Source organism: Pseudopodoces humilis, chromosome 20 (assembly GCF_049639895.1).
Source record: "Pseudopodoces humilis isolate 2021_Gansu_Grassland_sample_001 chromosome 20, ASM4963989v1, whole genome shotgun sequence".
NCBI classification, from domain to species: Eukaryota; Metazoa; Chordata; class Aves; order Passeriformes; family Paridae; genus Pseudopodoces; species Pseudopodoces humilis.
Genome location: NC_142219.1, coordinates 10,886,715 through 10,897,466, shown reverse-complemented (window position 1 = coordinate 10,897,466; position 10,752 = coordinate 10,886,715). Strand labels below are relative to the sequence as shown.

Here is a 10,752-nt window from a genome sequence, read left to right as displayed (position 1 = left end):
CAGTCTGGATACAGCTAACTTTTCCTGCTTCTGGGGCACACCATGACAGAAGTGTGCACAGCACCAAAAAACGTACATGTACACTAGCTGTCGGGAGAAAACAAAAACAACAGTGTCAAGATTGTGGACTAGACTTAAGTGAGCTAAATAGAGAAAGGCAGTCTTTAGCAACAAGTATAGCTTCTGTTTGAAGCAGGGAAATATGAAATAGCTACTGGGATATTCACATGTAAAGCTGATTTGGTGATCTGTACTTGAGAGAACGAGCTTAGAAGTTACAGTGGACAGAATCAAACACAAGTTTCTGTATTGATAAAAACTGAAAATTATGTGCTTTACAACTGTTAAGCAACTGTTGTACTGAGGAAATAACTAAATATACCACCTTGGGAAACTCCAGTTTACTGCAGGTGCTTCTGGGTTTTGTGGGTTTGGGTTTTTCTTCTTTCAGCACACTGTTGTGTTTTTGTGTTGTTTAGCATGTGTCAACTTCTCATTTAACTTTTGATTAAATATGTTTTAACCCACCAGTGATGTGTTAGATAACTCTATCTCTGCTCCGAACAAAAGACAGGACAGCTCACGTAGAGATAACATCCCTGAAGCAGCATTTTATTTTATTCACTTAATTCCAAAACATTTAATTTAGAAGTCTGGCTTCCCAGTCATCCATCTTAACATGGGCAAATATTGACATAGAGTTGTCAGAATACACAGACAACTAAACAGCCAAAGAGTTTACAAAAAATAAATTCATGATTCTTCAAAACAACTGCAAAAGGTTACAAGTATCAAAACTCTTAGGTAGATGCACTGCATTTAAAGAAACTGTGCACATAAGTTAGAGGCAAAAAAACCAAATTGCTACTGAAACCTCACATTTCAAACAGTTTATTGTAAACTGATGAACAGAGTTGTCATTTCACATCAGCTTAACTGTTTTCATTGACTGAAAAAAATTTGGGGTGGCTAATTTACTTTGCATGCACAAAATGTACTGCTTAACAGAACTGTCAGCTCATTGCAAACAGAAAGAATTTAACTGGAATCTAGTTATCCTCAATCACTTTCCATTATTCTTTCCCATATTTTCCAATCAACAGGCAAATGTTTTGCCTCCTTCTGCACTGCTCAAGTGCAACTAAGATAAATAGGGCCAATAAACCAATCAATCCATCAATGCCCATGAAGACTCATCTGAAACTGCTTCTTGATAAAGTGGACAGCAGATCTGAACAGCTGTACAATACAGATATGCTTAGCACTAGATATTTAGTGTGACTGTGGCAAGGAAATATTGGTGATGATGGGGATGGCCAAGTGGATGAAAGAGGGGTCAGAGGAAAGCTTATTAATTATTGCCCTCTCCTGCTTCTTCATCCTGCTGATCACTCGTCCACAGAGTGAGGTTATCTCGAAGTAACTGCATGATGAGAGTGGAGTCCTTGTAGGAATCCTCATTTAGTGTGTCCAGCTCTGCTATGGCATCATCAAAGGCTTGTTTGGCTAAAAGGCAGGCCTGCTCAGGGGCATTCTGGATTTCATAGTAGAACACTGAGAAATTGAGTGCCAGCCCAAGCCTAATGGGGTGAGTGGGCTGCATGTGCTCTTTGCTGATTTCAAAAGCCTCTTTATAGGCAGCTTCTGAGGCTTCCACCACACTGTTCTTCTTCTCTCCAGCAGCAACTTCTGCCAGATAGCGGTAGTAATCCCCCTTCATTTTCAGGTAAAAGACCTTGCTCTCATACTGGAAGTCATTGCAGTTTTTGATCAAGTATTTATCTAGGAGAGCCAAAACATCATTGCAGACTGTCTCGAGCTCCTTTTCTATCTTCTCCCTATAGGCTTTAACCTTCTCCAGCTTCTTCTCGTTCCCATCTGCCATAGTCTTCTGCTCTATGCTGCTGATGACGCGCCAGGAGGACCGTCTAGCTCCGACTACATTCTTGTAGGCTACAGACAGCAGGTTTCTATCCTCGTTTGAGAGGGGCTCATTCAGCTCAGTTACCTGAAAACAAAGACAAAGAGCAAATTGAAAGGGTTTGCCTTAGAGAAAAGCGTGCAAACTTCCTTCAATATTTTCATGAAGTGCAGGATTCAAAATTTCTTCTAGATCCCAAAGTTCCTTCTAGACAGGAGTAACTTTGTAATATCAAAAGTTTAAAATTGTTCTGCAGTCAAGACTTAAAAGAAAAATCCCCACAGCTCTGATGGAATAGAAGGGATATTTAGAAGCTATTGCAAAGAACATTCACAAAATGAAAGTGAGCCAGGCTTGTGCAATGGAGAAGCAATCACAGAGGAAGGCTCAGGATTTTAGGAAATCTGCTATAAAACTACACACTTAGTGATGAATTTAAATGTACCTAGAACACCAGTTTTTTGAATCTGGAACACAGGACTGACACTGGAAGCTGGTGCAATTCTGTCATGCCTGTCCCCTGCTGCATCCATGGGACAGCAGAGACTGAAGCGCTGCACTCATTAAGCTCTGCACAGCACAAATGGAATTAGTGTTTCATAGACAGTGTAATACAGAAGTTACCCTGATTTCTGCTAACTGGCTGCACACAAATTCCAGGGATAGGACATGAAAGAAACTGCATAGAAATAGGACAGCAAATCAGGAATGAAGCCACAGCCAACTTCCAACTGCTACTTCAAAAAGCTGAGATAGAAGGATAATACTTCTAATACAGTATATTTAGGCCTATTTCACTTGATGTTTTAATTTAGGCTATCAGACTCATGGTCACTTTCAACTGTTCTACTTTTTAAAATTTATACACATGAAATTAAACTCAAAGGAATTAGGATGAAAAATGTAACTCTTTTACCTTTAGCATACTGCTTTAAAAGTAGTCACTAGAATTCTAAGGATATTTGGTACTTTGGTGTGAAAATAAATTTGTCCTTACTCACTGTTAAAATCATTAATTATTTCTTTTTAGAAATGTGCACATTTACACTGCTTGACAGGCACCAGTATTCATAACCAAATACTTACATACTACGAACAATCGAGTCACAAATATTTGCACTACTCTGAGACTGCTGGTGTAGGCAGTGAACCTTCTAACAAATGTGCTTATTTCCAGACCCCAAAAAATATGTGATTTATAGCTCTTACAGTAAGAGAGAGCTGACTTTCAAATTTAGGTTTTGTTCTTAAAATATATTGTTAATTAGTTTTATCTCCAAAATTACTTTTCCACAGTTCAGGAACCTGAACTCCCAAAAGACACTGCTCTGCTTTAATATTAATAGAATTAGAGGCAACCTACAGAAGACGAAATGCACAGGAATCAACTCTAATGGCATCTTCAGATTCTTCATCATAGCTCCCAAACAATATTTTCCTTAATCTCTACCACAACCCACCTAAATCTTCTCCAGTAAAGATATAACAGTTCTTTTGCTGTTTAGTGACCTAAGTGGGAGCATATAAAAGGAATCCTGACTGTAACCCTGGAATTCTTAACTCCACATGTTAATGAGTGTGGCAGTACTCCATCAGCTCAGAAATTCCATGTGTGATCCCACACAGACCATACACCAAGCTGAGCATGTTTCCTTTCACATGGAAAACACTCCAGAGTGAATGTTCCACAACAGAAAGCAGATCCATGACCTGACCCAGCCCAGTGGCCTGTCATTATACTGGTTTTGTCAGCCAGAGCACATCACTCAGCTAGAGCCAGTTCTGAGCCAGATGCTGCAAAAATGACTGCACCTGAGCCAGTATAAAGTCAGGTTAAATTATTAAAACTTGCCTGATACAAAGTTATGCAGTCCGTAATTTTGGAACAAATAGAAACCAGTCTAATTAATTTAAACCAGACCAATTTCTTGTATCATGTGGTTCCAGAGCTCTCTACCAAGAATTGGAAGTTCTATAGCTACATTTACCCCAGAAAATGCCATGAGGAAGTCATCCTCCAGCAGGGGAGTGCACTGCTTACATTAAAAGCTTGCATTAAATAATATCTTACATTAAAGATATTCCCCTCTCCTACACATAGTTCATTAGCCCCAAACCAGACACTAAGGGATAGGTACTAAAATTATAACACCCCAAACTTTTAGAGTCCATTTATATACACAGATAAAGCCTAATAAACTAGAATCTCAAGCTATTTTGTTTCCGAATTTTTAGTTCATGACTGAAATTTATTTCACTGTGTAGTATTTCTCACATGACTACCTTTAAAATTCTGTATCTCACATTACGCATGTCACCAATTTTAAAAAGTAAATTATTTTTTACCACTATGTAGCTATATTAGAAAAGCAACATAAATCAACAGAGGCCCTAAGCACTACCTATTAGGATTAATATTGTCCAAAAAAAGTGAAGGGCTTATACAGCTACAATTTTTCATGATTTCTGGAATTATCTAAACCAAAGGGTACTCAGTGCTGGAATCTCAGGATGCTGAAGCATTTGTTGCATCAACTGAGAACCTTTCATGCTTATACCCAAAACATCTTTGCCCAGTGTGTTGAGAAATAATTCTGTACCTACTGTGTCAGCTTTGTGAAATGCTGGAATCCTGGAGCAGCATTTAATGCAGTGGGAATGCCATGCCCCATGGAAGAATGCCATTTACATACAATTGTATTTTCTATTAAAATAACTGTAATAGTTACAAATTAATGGGTTTAGTAAACTAAACCCATCAATTTGTAACAGCAACTATTTAATTTTCCTCTCCTGTTTACACATTATAAGCAAAAATACTGGAATTCTTCCATGAAAAATAAGTTTACAACAATAAAAATTTGTATTGAGCAGTAAATTCTTTATTTAAGCTACAACAACTACTTGGTCTGGCTTTTTTCTTTATAGAAGGAATTGATGGGAGTTTCTGCAGCTTTAGGCTGACAGATGAAACAGCAGCCTTGTCACGCTTTTTTTCTCCAGTGTCAGAGTCAAAAACCAGGCAAATACACTTTCACTAGAACAAGTAATTTGTTACTTTATGTTTCTGAAGTAACTACCACGCTGTTGGCTATATTCTGTATTGTAAAGCGTAGTAATATTTAAAACTGAAATTAATTGTTCAGATTTCAGTTTATACAGCACACTACTTTCATGTAGCACGTTTAAAATATTTTAAAATATTTTTAGAAGTATCAATGTGTTACATTCAGAGATTAAAAAAATAATTTAAAATAAATGTTTCAAATCAAAATATCCTGGAGAACTCAGATCTTTGAGTTAGAATGATCTCCTTCCTTTTGGAGGAAGTCTAAATTCTCTGGATTGCAAGATTACTTCTATATTAACCTATAAAGATAAAAAGCTCTCTTAATTATCTCTGTTATTTGCAATCACTGAAACAGAAGTGTGGGCTGTGAGGACAGCCCTCAGAGCATTCCACAGAAGATTATGCTCTACAAAATCAACCTCAACACTAAAGAGCATTCTAGAAATTACCTTGTTGAACACCTGAGAAAGCCAAGTAACCAACAGATGCTACAGAACAGATGTACAAGTACGTGAGCAGTTCAAAATAAAGGAACTGTTGCTTTTAAATTTAGATTGCTTTTTGTATTTTTGAAGTTTCAATACTTCACTCACAGTATGTTCTCAAGCTCACAATTACAGAAGCTCATGATCACACTTGTGAGGAGAAGCAGCATCCCAGATGAGAATGCCACAGCTCCAGAAGAATGAAAATGTGCATAGTAATTAGAACAGTTTGAAGACAACTGGACATACACACTAGTTGTAAGTACTTTATTTACACACTTCCTAAAGCAACTGTGTTTCCCAGAGATCATACGTACACTGTAGGTCTGCAGTTCTTGAAGAAATATAAAGCTTTCTACCAGCAACAGCTAGAAATTGTCTTCTCAAGCAGTATATTTTGGTGGGTTCTCTATTTCATCTTTGAAAATCAGCAACTGAAAGAAGAGCTGTTACTATTATTTCATATGTATCAAGAACTCTAGAGATAGAAATGTAAATACACCTTTTTTTAACATCTTGTGGCTCTGGTATCGAGATACTCGGAAGTTTCACTGTTTTAGAACTGGACTAATTGTAATATCTATTATAACATAATAGCAAAAGTGAACAAGAGCAGCAAAATTTGTGTCTTTTTACTGCCCTCATTTCAGGGAGGTGACATTTTGACAACAAAAATGTGGACTCCATTTGAAGCTGCTCTTTTTCAAACTAAAATCATCTCATGCCTACAAACAGCAGCACTCTCAAGAGAAACAGTTCCTCCTGGGGCCTTTGGTATTCACAGAGGACAGGTCAGCAAGAACAAATCAATTGTAATCTGATACGGAAAAGCCAGTGCTAAGCATCTAATGGCATTAACATTACCCGTAACATTTGGATCGTGTGAATATTTTGTTTTCAAAAAAGGGACTAGACATAATAGGTTTGATCATTCTACAATTTTATTACGTATCAGTACAGGCAGATCAGTACAAATAATTTTCACTGCTTGGTTCTGAAAGAAAAATTGCAAACGTAACATTGTTTAAACCCATTTCAGTATTCAACAGGGTACAGAATGCACTGAGAAACAGTTACCCTACAAAGAAGAGGCAAAAAGGCAACGTTAAAGCTCGGGAAATGCTCCTGGAACGGGGGATACTTTCACACCTGGATGCAGCTACTATCTTTAAGTCACCAGTGTTAGTGAGTGAGGCCTCTATTCGTGTCTTCTCCGGCGAGGCAAAAGAAATGTCTAGAAGAGGAAGGGGCTCCTCTTGCTGTGTCCCCAGACAGCCCCCGCCGCAGTGCCCATCCCACAGGACCAGCGCCCCCAAACGCTGGCGGACGCCCAGGAGGGGAGAGGCACCCCAAGGTGAAATCCAGCAGCCCAGCGGGGTGGAGGGGAGGTGGGCGAGGCTGGGCCCCATCCGTGGCAGAGAAGGAATGCACAGCGCTCCCGCCGCGAGCAGAGGCGGGCGGCATTCAAATGGCCGCACTGCGAGCGCGATTGGCGCGGTGGGGAGACGGAGAGGAGGGCATGGGGACAGCCACACCCCCGGGGCAGGGACAGCCGGGGAGCGGGAGGGCTGCGAGACAGCCCTTACGGGGGAACGGAGGGAATGCGGGGGGAAGGAAACAGATTTTGAAAGAGGGTGCTAGGTCCGGTTTGGACCGGCTACTCTTTGTCTCGTCTCTGCCGAAAGCAGGTAGTACTGGGCACCGCCCCACACGGCGGCGAGGTGTCCCGGCGGGATGGTCTGGCTCCTGCTCCCGCCCTCCTTTCTTCACCGAGCCGGCTGGGACCCGGCGGCTCGCATCCTCCCCGGACCCAACCCCGCCTCGGACCAGCCCGCACTTCCTTTCCCTCCCTCCCCCGCCACTACTACCCTACACACTCCTCCCCGAGTACGCCCCACGGCCGCCACGCTCCCGGGCCCACTCACCGACTTCATGGCCGAGGCCATGTCATCGTATCTCTCCGCCTGCTCGGCCAGGCGGGCTCTCTGCAGCAGCTGCTCTCGGTCCCCCATGGCCGCTTCCGTGGTGGCTGCCGGGCTGGGCTCTGCGCGCCCCTGAGCGAGAGCGGAAGGCGGGCGGGGATGTGCGGCTTGCCGCGCACGGGTGGCGGGAGCAGGAACCGTAAGCGGAGCCGCCCGCCGGGCTGGGCTGTGCCGGGCTGGGCTGGGCTGGGCTGTGCCGGGCTTACCGCCGCTGCCTCGCCCGCCGGCCGCGCTCCCGGACCGACCGCGGCGTGTGCGGCTCGGAGCCTCGCGCTGCTGCCGCCGCCCGCGCCTGCGCGCCGGGAAGGCAACGAGGGGGCGGAGCCGCGGTGCTGCAGGGGAGGGGAGGGGGCGCCGCTCCCCCGCGCTCTATTTCTAGGTGACGTCACTTGCTATAAATAGCCGGCGCGGGGCGCCGCCGCGGGCCGCGCGTGCGCGCTGGGAGTGCTGCATTTTCCTGCTGCAAAGGTGCGGGCGGGCGGGGGCGCGGGCACTGCGGGACGGGACGGGGCGCGACACCGCCTGGGACACCGGCACCGCCTGGGACACCGGCACCGCCTGGGACACCGGCACCGCCTCGCCTGGCCTCGGCAGAGGCGCTGGCGGGCCGCGGCTGAGTGGCCACGCTCGGGGTGACCACGCTCCGCGCTCACGTGTGCGACCCTGCCCAGCAGCAGGGCTGCTTTGTGCGGCCGCAGCCTGCCAGCGCTGTCTTGCAGTAGTGGCACGGTTGTGCCTCTTTCGGGGAAATAAGTGTATCTTCCATCCCGGCTGCTTTGAAACAGCCCGGGTTGTGGGGGTGGTACCACGGACCAATTCTACTGCCTTGCCTAAGAGAGGCAGCTAAATTAAATTTTTTACTACGTATTTTAATGTGTAATAGTCAGGCTCCTCTTTCATAAATTGACAGACTACTATTCTTACATAAAAATCATCTCAAGGTAGGAACCGTGCACCAACAACAAACTGCTGGCGGTGTCCACAGAAATGCCGGGAGCCACATTACTCATCTCTTACAGTAAATCATAAATTAACTTTTCCTATTCAGCCCTGGCCAGCATTTAAGCCATGGGGAGCTGCTGATGAGCTGAGTGAAAGGTTTGCTCAGCAGCAGCCAGTTCAGCACCAGCACCGCTGACCACAGCACCCGTGGCGATTTAAGCTCACATCTGTCCTCACCCCCAAGACAAGGAAAGAAAGCTCACAGCACACCCCGAAGGCAGAGCCAAGGCTGCTTCACTCTTCCCGATGCTCTCCCACTACCCTCGGTACTCTCGCTCTACTTCAAATGAGTCAGTCCCTTGTGTCGGACAAAAGTTTTTAGCCTTAACTCTAATGCTGCTGGCTTTTGTGCATTAAACCCTAATGCCATTTAAAATAAATGCTGCGGTTTTAAAAGGCATTAGATTAATATTGCTGTCTTGTTAAAAGACATAAATATGAGAAATAGGAATAAACTCTAGTTATATGTAATAAGGTATGAAAGATAAAAATTACACACAGCAAGTTAAAAGCTGATTGCCAGAACGTTCTGGAAACACCCCCTTTGCAGTAGTGTGAAGCACATCCACCACTGTGCACACATCCCAGCAAGCCAAATGGGGCTTTTCCCTACTGGGATTTTGTTTTAACTGTTTCTAAGACAATGCAGTCACATCTAAAACTTTAACAGATCCCAAGCATCAGTTCAGTTTATTATCATAATCATTTTAAAACTTGTATTGGTTTTACCTTAGAATAAATGTTTAGGTGTGGACAGCGAGGACATGATTTTGAAAATACATGATTCCATGTAAAAATACAGATTTTAATGTATCTGACCCTTAGGCAAGAGAGCACAAGTGAGAGATGTGCCAATCCTCCTTGACCACTTCAGCTGGGAACTTTTGCAGCTTGTATAATTTCTCAGTAGAGATTAGTCAGTTTGCAAAGCATTCCAACAGCTCTGAAAATATGCAGAGTTTACCAGAAGCTTTCTAGTCTTGTACAGCAGCTTCAGACTCCCCAAGGAAATGGATTACAAAGTATTTTTAAAACGAGTTATTCACCCACTGAACCAATCTGAATTAATCTGCCAAATATATGTGGATATATCTACACGTGCACAAAACAGTCTCATTAAATGCTTTGGTTTCCTTAATTGAGGCTTCTGTTAAACAGCTATTTCTCAGTCTAAAGCATCTCAAAAATTCGTAACCTTGAATCCACAAGGTCCCCTGTAACCTCACAGCTCTAAAACCAGATACACACCTAAATTCAACAGTTGCAAGAAAATGTGCTAAAATAAGGCAAGGTTGTGTGCAGCATTTCCACAGTTTGACTGTAACCTAAAGAAAGGGAAGAAATTGCTTTTCACAGCCAAGGTCTCAGGAGAGTACCTACATTCTCCTGTGCATACAGTGCCCAGTGCTCTGGAGCTTCATCCTCAGTAGTGGCTCCACAGATCCACAGAGGTACAAATAAACAGAAATTAGAGGTCACACAATGAGTTTTATAATATACTACAGTACTTACGAGTCACAATGTCACAAAAAATGGAAAGGAAATGGAAAAATCAGCAGGCCTTTTATTAGAGTGCTGAATGGGGTGCAAGCAGTGCCTGACTGTGGTTCCCCTGCTGAGCTTGGATGCCAGGCATCACTCCGTGATTCCCCACAAAGCTCAGGAATACTGCTCTCACGAGGCAGAACTAAGAATTGTTCGCAAAGTGACCACACCCAGCAAGAATTTGTAGATGGAGAAATTTATGGCACTGAAAATTGCACTATGACCTAAGGCAGTGGCTCTGCTCCACAGGCATATCTGATTATTGGACAAGCACCCATGTTCCATAAATAGCCTCCTGCTGAAATGCCATCCCAGTTCAGTGCTTGCTCACACAGGGGCACTGGGGACACCACAGCAGGCTCAGAGGGTGTCTCCTCAGTGCTGAGGTTCAGCTGCAGGGACACTGGTGAAGAGGCAACAACACAAGGAAACCACTGTGTGCCATTCCCAGGCTTTCCCCACGGTGGAAAAACCTCCCCTCTTCTGGTCCTGGAAGCACTAAGGGAGCACACTACATTTTGTGGCACTCTTTCTGAGACTCATGGAACTACAGCAGTGCTGCTACAAAGTCCCTGCCACTAACATCCTCCTGATCCCTGGAGAAAATAATCTTCCCTCTCCTTTCTGCAGCAAGGAAATGTTTTATTTAGGGAACTGCTAAATGATGAAAGTCTTGGGGAAAAGATGCTGAAAAACAGAGAGAGAGAAGAGAAACCACCCACTGGTGGGGGAGGTTAACCAGCTTCC

The 10,752-nt window shown here is 43.8% G+C and overlaps 1 protein-coding gene across 1 annotated transcript; it reads right to left on the bottom strand.

The window, feature by feature from the left end:
- Window positions 1-585: 585 nt before the first annotated feature.
- Window positions 586-7,737, bottom strand: YWHAH (tyrosine 3-monooxygenase/tryptophan 5-monooxygenase activation protein eta). Its single transcript, XM_005524459.2, has 2 exons — window positions 7,402-7,737; window positions 586-2,008 (listed from the first exon to the last, which is right to left on the bottom strand). Exons 1-2 carry the CDS (start codon window positions 7,486-7,488, stop codon window positions 1,352-1,354), a joined length of 744 nt encoding a protein of 247 aa, XP_005524516.1. The 5' UTR covers window positions 7,489-7,737; the 3' UTR covers window positions 586-1,351.
- Between the last annotated feature and the right edge of the window lie 3,015 nt (window positions 7,738-10,752).

What these genes read in the sequence shown, in the direction of transcription:
- YWHAH (XM_005524459.2), bottom strand. Translation starts at nt 7,488, where the DNA reads ATGGGGGACCGAGAGCAGCTGCTGCAGAGAGCCCGCCTGGCCGAGCAG. An exon ending in TGGCCTCGGCCATGAAGTCG is followed by an intron (nt 2,009 to 7,401) that starts GTGAGTGGGCCC and finishes CTTTGTTTTCAG; the next exon opens with GTAACTGAGCTGAATGAGCC.